The 14,240-nt window shown below is 42.8% G+C and overlaps 1 protein-coding gene across 5 annotated transcripts in view; it reads right to left on the reverse strand.

The window, feature by feature from the left end:
* The window catches only part of celsr3 (cadherin, EGF LAG seven-pass G-type receptor 3), a 106,081-nt gene that overhangs the window by 3,665 nt on the left and 88,176 nt on the right, over positions 1–14,240 (reverse strand). For 2 of the 5 annotated variants that reach the window (XM_030423384.1, XM_030423383.1), the window contains 10 exons: positions 12,267–12,441; positions 10,642–10,754; positions 9,843–9,922; positions 8,558–8,684; positions 8,113–8,232; positions 6,466–6,563; positions 5,812–5,903; positions 5,112–5,285; positions 3,133–3,327; positions 240–1,299 (listed from right to left, as the gene is read on the reverse strand). In XM_030423384.1, coding sequence (XP_030279244.1) covers positions 240–1,299; positions 3,133–3,327; positions 5,112–5,285; positions 5,812–5,903; positions 6,466–6,563; positions 8,113–8,232; positions 8,558–8,684; positions 9,843–9,922; positions 10,642–10,754; positions 12,267–12,441 — 2,234 coding nt within the window. The remainder of the gene's footprint in view (positions 1–239; positions 1,300–3,132; positions 3,328–5,111; positions 5,286–5,811; positions 5,904–6,465; positions 6,564–8,112; positions 8,233–8,557; positions 8,685–9,842; positions 9,923–10,641; positions 10,755–12,266; positions 12,442–14,240) is intronic. The other 3 variants (XM_030423385.1, XM_030423387.1, XM_030423386.1) reach the window with 3 other exon arrangements.

The raw sequence follows: 14,240 nt of genomic DNA on the forward strand, positions 1-14,240 counted from the left end.
ACGAGAAGATAAAGAAGCTGAAAAGTGGGACTGAGGGAGCCGAGTTTGGCTGAAATAAGTAGATGCAAAAGAAACAAGAGATGAAGGGTGGACGGGATCCCTATGGAACTGCTGAGGAAGAGGAAATCAGTCTGAGGAAAAGGGGAGAGCAAAGGAAATGCAGGAAATTTAAAGACAAACAGAGATGTGAAACAGAAAACAGGCAGGAGGAGAGCATCAATTCACACAGAAGGACTTACTCGGAGTCGGGGGAGACTTCAGATATGCTGTGGGAGGTGGCAGACCTAGGCGGGGAGGGGGAGGGTCCATGGGCGGAGCCATTAGGCCCAGGGTTAGAGGTAGCGGGGGGAGGAGTGAGGACAGTGGAATTGAAGGATGCCAGGATGGAGGACAGTATATCCAGGTGCTCACTGGATGGTGGTCGTCCCAGAGGGTTTGGATTTAAACCTGGGACCTGGGGGACAGTCTGACCGGGGTACCTACATGGAGGTGCAGAGTCCAGTCGTCCTCTGCCATGAGCAGAATGAGGGAGCTGCTCTTGCTGAGGCTCCTCGGAGATAGGGGGAGGAGGGGAGGAGGAGGGAGGCTGGTCGGGGTGCGAGGGCTGGCGGGGAGGCAGAGTGCGGAGCCACTCCCGACACGGCTGTGCCTGGGCTCCCACTCCGTTTGTCTCCAGCTGTTCTCTCGACCTACTGCTCATTATTGCCCCCCCAAGGTGCTCCCGCGATGAGGCCTGCCGCCGGGTTAGTGTGTTCAGCTGCGACCTCGATCCGCTGAGGTATCCCTCCATTCCTGCACCGCCGCTCAAGTCCTCCCTTGAGGCGTGGACGCTGCTTGTGTGATGATGGTTGTCCAGTCTGTCCCTAGATCCTGTCAAGTTCTCTCTGGATGATGACACTCGCTGGTGATCCAGCCCCAGGCCCCCTAGCCCTGCTCCCTGCCCCAGCCCCAGCTCTCTCCTTCTAGGTAGGAGATCCAGGTTGTCCCTAGAACCACGGGAGTCCAGCCGGTCTCTGGACCCCCCAATCGTCTGCCTTCCTAGCGGATCTCTGGACAGCTGCCTTCGGGCCAGTGAGTCCAGGTGCTCCCTGGAGGAGTAGCGGGAGGCTGGTTGGGACAGAGAGCCAGAGCCTCCACTGGCGCCAGCCGTCGCTGAGTACATGCGACCATAGGAGGCCGCAGGAACACCCCGGTGGCCCAAAGTAGAGGTTCGGTACCAGTTGAGCTCACTGGGGACTCGGCCCATGGTGGAAAGACCCTGGAGTGCTGGGGGACAGCCGAGACGATTCTTCAGGATACCTGGGAGGAAAGAATACGACCATGAGAAGGAGAGGACAGACAGGGTGAAAGAAGAAGAAAGTTGTAGAAGGGAGTGGATTCCATTGGAGGCCACAGGAGAGTTAAAAGTGAAACAGGAGGTTTAAAGATGAGGTTAAAAAGTAATAAGCAGAAGAAAATGTAATGAGTGAATATGGTGACATGAAGAATGAAAGTCAAAGGAGCAAAAGAAGTTAGTCAGAGCAGGAGAGAGAAGTGATTTGGACTTATTAATGATGTTTTTTACGCCCACTGTTAACATCTGATGAATCAAACACCATCTGAGTAATCTGGAAATCCCGAGGGAGACTTCAGATTGAGTCATGAAACTAAAATATGCACCATATACTGCCAGAAGCGTGGCTTCTTGCTTTCAGCCACTGAATGTGTTTTGTTTTTTAATACTCCCTCTAAAATGTCACCCATGCTCCGAGGCGACATGAGTGATTTTTAACTTTGTCTGCATTTCTTACTCACTCGCTCGCTCCCGGTGTGTCTTTGCATGTGCGGTGTGCTTCTGCGCGTATGTGTGTGCCTGTCAATTTTATATGTATGTATTCTGAGTACAAATACTGCACATGTCACCCGTGCTTTTAGGGCCAGACGTAGACCTTCACTGAAGCACAGCACTTAATGTTTTAAGTCTTTTTTTTTTTTTTTGTTGCATTGTGGCCACTCAGCTTGAGTTGTATGTGTGGGTGCACAATATTCTGCATGTGCATATATGATCACAGTGTAAACCACGGCAAGTCCACCATCACTTTATATTCTGACTCACTTAAGACAAATATGGTCTTTGTTGCACAGCTCAATGACAATTTCAGTCTAGTAAGAACCAATGAATTGTTGAAGTAAAACAAAAAAAGTAGAGTTTATAGGATATTTGTGGGCACCCTAACAAGTGAGGTCACTGCTAGGTCACATGGACGGGGCCTGAAGTGATTAAAATGTAAAGCAGAAAAACTGCACGTACAGCAGATATGGTCTCAGTTATTGAGCCGTGTTTTAAATGATGCTTTGCTGATTCAGCGCACACAGCTGACATCTCCTCCATCTTCCTCTTGGCAAGATGCCCTGTTTTCATTCTGACAAGCAGTCAGACAGGACGTCTGGAGATTTTTGTTTTACAAAGATACATTTAGACATCAAATTTATAGTATACAGGCTTTGTACACAAGAAATACAAGAGACAGATGAACACATCTGTTAATCAGTCTGTTAGCTACATTTTTTGAGGCTTTAGATGTATCATTATGTCGTGTTTCACGTTCAGTTTCCATGTGCCATCGTCTTCACAAGAACTAAAATCAAAAAATCAAATCATTGCCTTAGCAAACATTTTAATATTGCAAAAGAGAAATCTATGACCTGATGTGCCATTTTACAAATGGGTAGAACAAAACAACGATTGGGATGCTACTTAAAGCATCTGATAAGTAACAGTGTCTTGTTCTTGTACCTGTGTAACCTGAACTAGTCTAGATCTCCTTGAGATAATTCTGTGACTAACTCTCCCAGTCAGCGGGGAACCAGAGTTAGACATTAATGTACACTAGAATAAAATGTTTGAAGAAAATGTTGTGATCATCTTTAGATTAACACAGTTGGAGCTGCTCAATGTTACGACGTTTACTGTAAATATGATTGCTGTCATACTGGCTTTGGACCCCAAGAAGACCCCAAGTGCATTAAACTAATGTGGATCATTTGGAATACATTTATAAAAAGATATGAAAACTAAAGCAAATCCAAAAATGTCAGCGTGCCCTTACATTGTGGTTTTTGTTCGTGTGTGTGTTTTAATGTTCCTCTCACCCTTGCGGTGTCTGTGTGGCTGGGTGAGGCCGTTCTCGTCCCCACTGGTCAGCGCTGCATCAGGCTGGTTGTTATTGGCAGCATCCTTGCTGTAATCTGCCCCCAGGGGGCGCTCTGAGCCCCACTTCTGAAGGGTGTGTGTCTCACACTCCTCCAAAGCTGGCCAGTAGGACAGAAGGTCATTACCATCTAGATCTGCCGCACACAGAAAGAACAAACACTTTCTGTTTACTCATGAGTTTTAGCGACAATTTATGAGGGGAATTCTGTTGTTCTCACATCAGGTCAAGATTTTTATCGACCAATAACTTATGATAAAACCAAAAAGCTCATTAAATAGTGATTAAGAAATGAAAAAAGAGTCAATTTTGGGAAAAGCTGTCATCTCTGATAATAGTTTATCACTAAAGCCAGTTACCCCAGATATGAAAAGCTGCTGAAATGTCCTTCTGCCTTACATTCATCTTATTAATTTGAGATCAAGCATTATGCTTGATACAAACACAAAACAGATGTCTGTATTATATAGCAGGTGTCAGCAGACAAATAGCATATGCTCATGATGAAATAACAGCCAGGACAATTTAAAACGTTCATACTGGCAGACGAGTACAAGTCAACATTTTGGTTTTGGTTCAACTTTAAGTATGGAGTCCAAAAACAGTGAGAAGTTGTTGTTTGTTTTCTCAGATCAACCCGAATATATTCACTTCACAAAACTTGGAATTTTTTCTTGATGAGTGACTTCATGATTTTTACATTATTACAAATATTACTGATGAATTAGTGTTAGATTCAGTAACCGTTATTCATTCCAGCTATAAAAAAAAAACCACGACTAAATGATTGGTGTTAATGTGCCTACTGTGGCAACCACACACTGTTCTGCGTGTTAGAGTTCAGTTAGCCTTTCTGTCCCTCTGCAACATACCTTAAATAATGAAGCAACACTTGCATTTAACACTTATTTCAGTTACGCACACTCCCAGCACAGAACAAAATGCGGTTGAGACAGCACTTGTTACTGATGGTGCAACAACGTCATGTATTTTATAGGTGAAATGAATAATGGACCCTTTTTTTCGTCAGATAAAGGCCTCCGTCTTCACACTGTGACCTTTCAGTACAGCCTCAGCACTGCTCTGGCCCGTCACATTTGAGTGCATTGATGAATTGATCGGGCTGTAGTGACCATCTGGATCCTGTCCTCCTCTGCTCAACTGGCAGCTCTGGTCTGTGTTTTAGCCTGAACAGAGTTCATGTGGTCCAGATGGCTTATTAAGCTAAGAATTGATGACTTATATGGATTTATAGATTTGCACATGCCTGGCCCTTTCTCACAGTGAAACATTTCACAGAACACTGTATATGCAATGCTTGACATTTACATCAAATACCTCCTTTACCTTTTTACATATCGTTTGTGTATCAGAAGAAAGGAAGTATTGATTAATGGCACAGGCATTTTCTCTTGTTTGTGTGTTTTGTGTGTTGTATGTTTCTACTTGAGATAAGAAGTATGGACGTTTTCCTACCGAAGGGACCTACAGCAGATTCTTTGACTCTGATGCTGACTGGCACGGGCCTGTCTGTGTGGACTCGGCATGTCCACTTCACACTTTCATCCCACAGACCAACAAAATGTGGGTCAGGTTAACTGGCAACTCGTAATTGCCGGAAGGTTTGAATGTGTGTCCAAATGAGTAATCCCTGTGATAGACTGGCAACCCGCCCGGAGTGTATTCTGCCTCTCACCAATATGAGATGGGATACACTCTAGTCCTTCCTGCCAATGTGTGACTGCCTTTCACATTATCCTCCATCTAACTTTTTGATGGTACCATCCCATCAGTCAAAAGGCTGCGGGTTCAATCATCATCAGTGTGCTCCACTGAGGTCCTTGAGTTAGACACTTAACCATGACTGGCTTTTTAACTGTCAGAAGAAATCATCTGAAAGTCAAGGAAGTGCTCGTCTACCTTTGGTGCCATTGTGGGCGGGCTCGGTGAGCAGACGCTCGCCATGGTTGGAGCGTTTGAATCGCCGCTGTATTCGCCCACGGAGTCGGACGTTGTCCTCGCTCTCAGAGGAAGGGATGGAGAGACTGCGCTCCTCCTCCATGGAGAGGTCTGAGTCCGAGTCTGAGTCCTCACCTGGGAGAAGAGCAGCAGAAGATAGACAGACAGAGGAAAAGATAGGCAGAAGGAGGCAGAGAGGAAAGAAGAGAGAGGAGGGTTGTTGAATATCGTTATTGTTGTTATCCCACCTTGTTGTTAACTGAGTGGATATTCAATGAATTTCAGAGAGAGAGAGAGAGAGATGAAAAAAGAGTACTTTTCTCTTATATTCTCTTATATATAAGTTATCATTTACTAATCCGTATATACTGTATACTGGGTATATCTTTCTATTCTTCATCTGTTTTTGTTTAATTTCATGCTTGCGCTCGGAATATCTGATATCTGTTTGCCATGCCAGTAAAGCCCATTTGAAATGAAGTGAGTTGAGTAATGAGATAGCAAGGGAAAGGAGAGAAACAGGGGTGAAGAAATGGAGAATATGTCACGTATGTGTGTGTGTGTGTGTGTGTGTGTGTGTGTGTGTGTGTGTGTGTGTGTGTGTGTGTGTGTGTGTGTGTGTGTGTGTGTGTTAAAAGTGTGTTTGTGTCTGTATGTTTACCTCCATCTCTGTGGAACATGGCTACATCCAGGTCTGTGGCTCCGGTGTGGACAATGTTTTGTTCCAGAGTCTGACGAGCCAATAGATTTTCTCTAACAGGGAGAGAGCAGAGAACTGATTACACACACACACACGCACACACACACACACACACACACACACACACAGACATACAGTAGTATACTGTATATGCACTCATGCAAAGCCAATTCAGATTAAAAATAGAGCATCTATACACATACAGTATTTACTGTACACACCACACACACATAAAGACGGACAAGACAAGACGATCACTGAGCCATAAAGACACCAACAGCCACTCTCAGAGTACATTAGTGTTGCTCTACATACTCTACAGGACATTGTTCCATCCAATCTTCTTCATCTTTACCCCACTGACCCACTAAATACACGACAGGGTCTTTATAAGGGAGGGAATTTCCCCCCTCGAGCAACTTTGTCCCAAATCAGAGTCACAGAGGTTCAATCAAACGGACATATGCCTCTGATAATGTATTATTTGTGTAATCTGGATATTAAATATTTTGAATGAATGATTCTAGTCTCTAGTCTTAACCTACTCTACTAGTGTGTGTGTGTGTGTGTGTGTGTGTGAACGTTTTGTGCGTGTCTGTGGTTTATATACTGTACCTGGCGGAGCTGACGGAGGAGATGGTTGAGGTACCCAGGGTGATGCGGTGCAGCCCGCTCTGCTCCAACAGAGATGCGTTGTGATATGGGTTTTGAGCCTGAACACACAGAAACAGAAACACACACACACACACACACACACACACACACACACACACACACACACACACACACAGGAGAAAGTTGAGTAAGGTTAATTTCAGAAAAATGTGAGGAAGCAAACATTATTCAGATATTATTACATCAACCTTTACACATAAAGAAGACACACTTCCTCCCTGATGATACTTCTGGAACTTGGCTGCACTTACACCACATATTCAGAGGATCAAGGGTTGAAATCCCACCCACATTATGGGCTATCTTGTAGGGCTTTTTTCTGTTTGTTTTTTTTATTCACATTATTAGTCAATAAGAACTTTAAAACGTTCAAATTGTCATTTAGACAAAGACATCATTTTATTTCTCAGCATTTTCTCAGAGATCCCACTATAGCTTCCAGAGCCTGGTGAGGGAAATAAAAAAAGGAAGCTCTGCTACTGGAATAGAAGCTAAACTGGAATTGGGGCACAACCTCAGCTTTCTATAAAGTATAAGGCCAGCGTACTCATAAATAACACATCATACAGTATGAGTCACATACGCTACAGGATGCTCATAAGTGGCTGTTGTACATACAGCATCGTGTGTGAGTGTCTAATAATAGTTTTGGTCAGGCCGTCATTTTGCCCCCAGATGACTCAGTGATGGATCAGAGGAGCTTCAGAGGAAATGGGGGTTAAAAGGGTGGAATAAAGTACGTATAAGCTAACACACATTAACACACACCTGCATGCACACACACACATCAAGGCTACATATGAAGTTCACTGGACAGAAGAGGGAAATTAAAGGAGGGTGAACATGAACATACAGAAAACATATACACTTTCAAACGAACACACACACAAGCAATGGCACTAGCACACAGGGGAGAGATAACAAGTGTTTTTAAAGGAGAGGCTAAAGGAAACAGGGGTTTGAGTGCAGTGAGCTATGACCTGATAAACACACAAGATAGAAAAGAGAGTGAAGAAAAGGGGTGAAGGCAGGATAGGGTTACACACACACACACACACAAGCACACACATACACACACATACACACAAACACACACACAAACAAATGCACAGTGCTTTTGTAGAAGTGGGCTAAGGAGTGAGCAGGGCTCGACTGGTCGGTATATATTGTTTTATCTGGGTCAGCGACAAACCCTGAAGGCAGAAGGAGAGGAGAGAGGGAGGACAGGAGAGATGGATGGATGGACAGAGGGAAGGAGGAATGGAGGGCAGGAGGGCTTTTGTGCTCGTCTAATAATGGAAATAGTGGAAATGCGCATCCCGAGAGGCTCCACATCAGGATCTTAGAATCCCGCTGCAAGTAGTTACTATGCAATAATGACCATCACTTTATAATATTATAACTTGTGAAAATATTTTCTAATAAACGCGTTCCTTATTTTTTTTTGCATGCTTGCTGCTAACATGCTCTGTAAATGATTTCATAGTAAGAATGGGTCAGTTCAGATCAAGATGACCAGACGACATGAAACTATTTTAGGTCAGAGTAGAAACACCCAACGGGAGGCAGAATGTGTGTGTAACTCACAGTGTTCTGTGGTGGTCTCGGTGGGTCTTCTCCGGGGCTCTTCTTACCCAAACAGGCAACGCTCCAGGCCTCCTTAACCTCTGAGTTGAACACAGTGAAGACCAGCATCACTGACAGACCCTGGGAAAGAGAGTGGGAGAAAGAGTTAGAGAGAGCCCTTCAATAACAAGCACACTTCTAAGTTTAAGGTGCAAGTCTGCAAACTCCTTGCATTTGTTTTATGATGGCTTCTCCTAACACAATACCTAGTTCTCCTTCTTTCTACTCAGCAATAGAAATTATTCTGTGACAAAAAGTAATCATTATTTGTCGAGCAATTCTTAGAAACTGTATGAAAAATGTAAGAGCTTTAATAAACTAGACGCAGGTTCCGTGCTAGAGAGAATTAACCTTCTTTGAACAAGTTTACACAGCCACAGCTATTGAACACACTCTTTGTTCATACCTGCACTAGGCAGAGGACATTGAAGATATAGTAGATAGCCAGGATGCTGTTGTTCACAGCCATCAGACCACACAGCCAGGTGGCGGTGGCGACCAGCAGCAGCAGGAAGGCGTTCCGAATAGTAGCACTGGACAGAAAAATACACAAAAAAAGCGTTGGATTCACATCAGCAGCATGATCATGTTGCCTCTCTACATGTAGGACCTGGCTTGAAATAAGCTTTGTCGGGGAATTGCTCATGTTAATACTAACACTAATTACTTTGTTTAATTACCCTGCTGGATATTAAACCAGCTCTTTAGTGAATGTAACTTTTGGGGAAACAGATTCACTTGTGCCCCATAACATTATATCCTTTTACTTATGATATCATAAGAGCGTGACCATTACACACACACACACACACACACACACAGCTGATTATTTATTGATGCCCACGATGAGGGTACTGAAGAAATTCTGAGACAAAGCAACCGGAAGTGAGAGCCAGCAGGAAAAGAAAAACAGCAGGGTGGATGCTGAGAGAGAAACCACACAAGCTCGAGTGATTTCCTTGTGGTGTTCGTGCACATGTAATTTGATCAACAACAAGGCTCAGTGTGGTCATTGTCTGTCAGATTAACACTGATTGAGATGGATAGAAATACAGATATATTCCCGTGTGTTTCCTGATAAGTCACCAGACACAAAGTATTCTTATGAAACTTAACTCTCCATAGCTTGTTGATGCCCATATGACAGGTTTTATATATATATATGTATTCGATCTGTTTAAAACACATCTCAGCACATATTTTTGATCTGTTGTTTATAGTACTTTTCAATCTTATTTTTTACGCTTCTGTTATGAACAGCTTCACTGTTGCTACACGATGCAGGACTGCACAGCGACATGCAATAGATGCTAAGAACATCAGCAGTGTTTTAGGTTAAACATGTATACTGCACATTTGTTATCAAACTTCATTTTGCGCTTTGACGCTTTAGTTGCCGTCAATAAAGTTGATTGCATCTTTTTTTAAGCAGATGGAAACATCTAAGATTTGCCCAAAAATGGCCACACGCCTCATCACACTGCAGACAAATTACCTTTAAATGTCAGACAGCCGACTCAAACTTTTGAAGGCTTCTTTAAAAGGGAATTCTGGTCTCTTAATGAAGAGAGTCTCTTAAATAAATCCAAACTTGATTTTTCCTCAAATCATCAGAGGTACGAGACTAAAAGACTCCAATAGTCAACAAAGTCAGAGAAAATAACATTTAAGCATGGTGGGTAGGTACTCACATGACGGGGAGCTTCTTGGTCTCCTTCTGTGAGGGATTGCATGACATCTTGGCTACGATCATGAAAATCCCTCCGTTCATCTGGATAGAGGAGGATCGATACAGGCGGTAAGATAACATTTTTAATACATTTCAGCTAATCCAATAATTCTGCTAGCAACCTCAGGGATGAGGATAAACAGATGAAACAAAATCAATGTGGATTAAATAGGAAATAGGTACGTTCAATAAAGGTAAAGTCATTCACATCTATGAATTACGACTCAATGCTGTTTTCAAACAGTAAATCAAAATGGACAAATTACCGAAGGAAAGGAAGAAAATGGCTGATTGGATAAGTACAGAAGAAGTGAAGGCACATACTGCACATGCTTGATATGAGCAGTACTGATTACTGACAGCACTGTAATTACTGATAAGCATTATCAAATCTGGCACAGCTCCCTGTCTAAGATGTGAAGCTGTAAAGTGAAAGGTGCTGGCTTCCTGTGGGGGTTTATTATAATGTATATTATGTTCCAGCGATTCACGGAGGAGCATAAACCGAGTTAACACACATTTTTATTTGAGGAAGAGTTTACCTCAGGCTGATATCGAGCCTTGTAAGCAGACTAAGGCTCATCTTCGTGAGGTTTCATGATTGTATAATCTTTTAAGGGGTAACACAACTGAAATCAATGATTCGCTCATCAACAGTCTGCCATTCCTCCTCACATCACTGTTCACACAATGTTTTTATTGAAGCTTGTGTACAAAACAGCTTCAACGAAGGTACATCAGACAGACAGGGAGACACATACCAGTATGACGATGGCTATAGGACCAGCAAAGCTCCAGATGAGTTTGTCATAGATGGAGATCCAACAGAAGTCTGGGTTCCCATAACCCTCTGGGTCCAAGCCCACCGCCAGGCCTGCAGCAAAGAGACAGACGGTCAGATGAGATAGGAAGATCTCCTCTGAGATCTCTTCTACGGTCAATCAGAGAGAGGAAAGAGACAGGCAGGTGAGCATGCGACAGTCTGTCTGAATGATGGTGGCAGGAAAGGTCAGAGACATCACAGATCACGCTCAGATTAATGCTGAACATTAGTAAAATAATAATCTTTGATGACAAAACCTCACATTGAGGTAATCAGCTCCTGGGAAACAGTGGCTGTAAATCCATGATTAAAATCATTGTGTCTTTAGAGATGTCAATATACTATGGGTTTCCAGCTTCTTGCCTGATTTGTACTGGGAACAGTGGTATCTTTGATAATGTTTAATGTTAGGGTATTAGGGACTGTTTTGTGCAAAATTTACAGAGGGGCTAATGGATCTGGCAGATCATGTCAGGCAGATATCCTCATTAGTAGAGGATAGAAGTCATTTATTTATTTCCTGCTGGCAATTTTAAATCTAATAACTTGTGAATGAGCAAATCAAACTCTGTTCTGAAGGAGACAAAACAGTAAAGTTAAAATCCACATCAGTCCTGTTTTTGTATGCAAATCATTTTTACTGAGAATTTTGCTATATTCAGGTATCTGTTTTATCATGACGGGTAATTACTTAAGCACAGCCGCGGATCAGACACCCAAGAAGGTGCCAGACATGGTCGCTAAGAGACTTCTGGCTGATCCAAGAACTGAGAAGTCTTTATTCTTTTTGTATCCTCGTTTGGACAGCACTGTCAAAGTTTTGGCAGTCGTTGGTATAAAGAATTTTTAGATTCAATTGCAAAAGTAAGAGAGACAGGAAAAGCCCAAATAAAGACGGGCAGCCGCATAATCACACCTCTGGGCCTGAGGAAAAAGACATGCAACCTGTGTGTGTGTGTGTGTGTGTGTGTGTGTGTGTGTGTGTGTGTGTGTGTGTGTGTGTGTGTGTGTGTGTGTGATGGGAGACAGATCCATTCTTGAGGCAAGGTGAGACAGCGGTCGGTGTGTGTGACAGTGACAGAAACAGCAAGCGATAGAGGGTAGTTGACAGCATGTTTGAGTCCGGATGGAAACTGAAAATGTGTTTTTATATGTATATATATATGTGTGTGTGTGTCCGTGTGTGTCTGAGTGTGCGTGTGTATAAGGAGAGAGAGAGGAAGAAAGCAGACAGATATATATTTGCTTACAGTATGTGTCAAGGAAGAAATTGCTTGTGTATGCATGTGAGTGTGTGTGTGTGTGTGAGTGTGTATCTCTATATTAAAATGTCACTGAAACCTTCTTAATTCAAGTGTCAATAGGACACCTTATCTACACAGCCAGACTCGCTGTGAATGTGTGTGTGATGTGTGTGTGTGTGTGTGTGTGTGTGTGTGTGTGTGTGTGTATGTGTGTGTATTAATGTCACGAGCACGTGTTTGATTGTGTGTATACATACATGCATAGACGTGTTTCCGACAAACATCACACAGATCTGTTGAGTCCGCACATGTGCGTTACCTGTGATAATGGCGGGCACGCCCCAGCCGATGGCGTAGTAGAACCTCATGGCACCGAAGTTGATGTTGCGCTGCTCCGTCTGCATGCGGTAGATATGGAGGCCCTCCACGAACATCCAGGCAAACGTGGACATGAAGAAGTAATGCAGGAGGATGGCAACGACCGTACACAGGAACTGGAGGAAGAGGGAGAGAGGATGATTAATAAAGGAAGGAAGCAGAAGAGAGATAGCGCCACACAAATCATGTTGAAGGCCAAAAAAAGAAAGAGAAGCAGGGATGAAAGAAGGGAAGGGAAGCAAGAGGATGAAAAATACAAAAAAACAAAGTTTTAAAATAAGAAAATATGATTCTTTGTATTGATTTTATGATGGTTGCAGAGCAGACATCTTGGTAAGTACCCACAAAGTCTCTATTACAACACAGCAGGTGTCATGAAGTAACAGGCGTTTATGAGTTAAGTACAAACACATCTAACGAACTGTTAATGGCAGCGATTCACAGTATATTTCCAGGAAACACATAACAACTGATATGAATGTCGTTAAAGTGCTGAATTATAGTAATAACACCCAGGAGTACGTTCTTAGCCACGATAATGAGTTACACTAAGCACCATTGAGAGGAAAATTACACATGTTAAAGATAAATGTGGGTTTCATAGTAGTTATGTATCTAAAAGTCTGAAAGCGTTCATGTAACATAATGTATTAATAGCAACAGCAAGTAAAAAAGAAAAACTTGGACCAACTTTATCAGCTCAGTTGAAACATATTTGAAGGCTTCAATACATACTTGTTCTAATCATCTTATATTTTGAGCTTTTATCGCCTTTAAAGGTAGTTCAATTCTACAAACAACACGTTTACATAACGTTGCCGTAGTTCATGGTTGATTTATTTCTCTATACCTTTTGAAATATCCACTAAACAGGACTAATTGTACGGAGAACTTCATTGTCATAGATGTGATGCTGCATGAATGCCGAGAGGGTGTCAAATCAGTGTTAAGAGAAGTTGTAATCCACTCTAACACAGACGCCCGAGGTCCATCCAGTCCAACACCGTGGTTTAGAACGCGTATTATCACAAATAAATCCCATCACTTTTGGTCAGGGCAGAATATAAACTTCCACATTACTTTTGTCAGTAAGTGCTGCTGTTTGCTTCGGCAGTAATGCTGAACGTCCCCATGAATAATGCAGAATATCGGCATTTAAGCTTTCTGACAAATCACCCTCAGGCTGCAGTCGAGCTTGTCTGGAGTGGTTTATTTGAACTGCGGAGCCTTCAGACTGTTCTGTTAGTCGGACCAGATGGGAGTGATGCCATTCAAACTCGAGGGGCACTGAATCACAGCCTCAACACATCTGAAAGTAAAAGTCACCCTCTTCTAAAGGAAACTGTGTGGCCGTTTGTCAGAAATAAGAGCAGAATCTAATCTGAGCATGGGAGACAGCTTGAAAACTCACAGGTTTGTCAGTTAAAATAGATGTTTTCTGGCAACTGATGCCAGGAAACAAAGCGAGCTTTGAGCTTTCAAAGCGATGCATTGGATACCAACAAAATGGAGTGAGAACAAACAGTAGTCTGTTGTGATTTGTTCATTTGCAGCCATACGTGTTCTAAACCAATACAAACACCTGGTGGAGCAGATTACACATTAAAAAGCACAAGCAGTTTGTGCTGTCTACCTCTCTGCCAAAATATTTGAATCAGCTGACTAAATACTTGAAAGAATGAACTACTTCATGTGAGTTTTTACAAAGTCTGCTTGCTCTGAACGTGTGACTGTATCCTACCCTCAACACAGACACCTAAACACTCATAGCCTTCAACAAAAGGGTCATGTTGGTTTGTCTTCAGGTTGCAGGTTGGGCTAACTTGTAATGGCGACCTAAACAAATTAAAGAAAAGTATCAAATTAAAGATTTTCCACTGCAGTTTGTTTCAAAGAAAACCAACCAGAAATGTGA

The sequence above is a fragment of the Sparus aurata genome, chromosome 7, assembly GCF_900880675.1.
Source record: "Sparus aurata chromosome 7, fSpaAur1.1, whole genome shotgun sequence".
NCBI classification, from domain to species: Eukaryota; Metazoa; Chordata; class Actinopteri; order Spariformes; family Sparidae; genus Sparus; species Sparus aurata.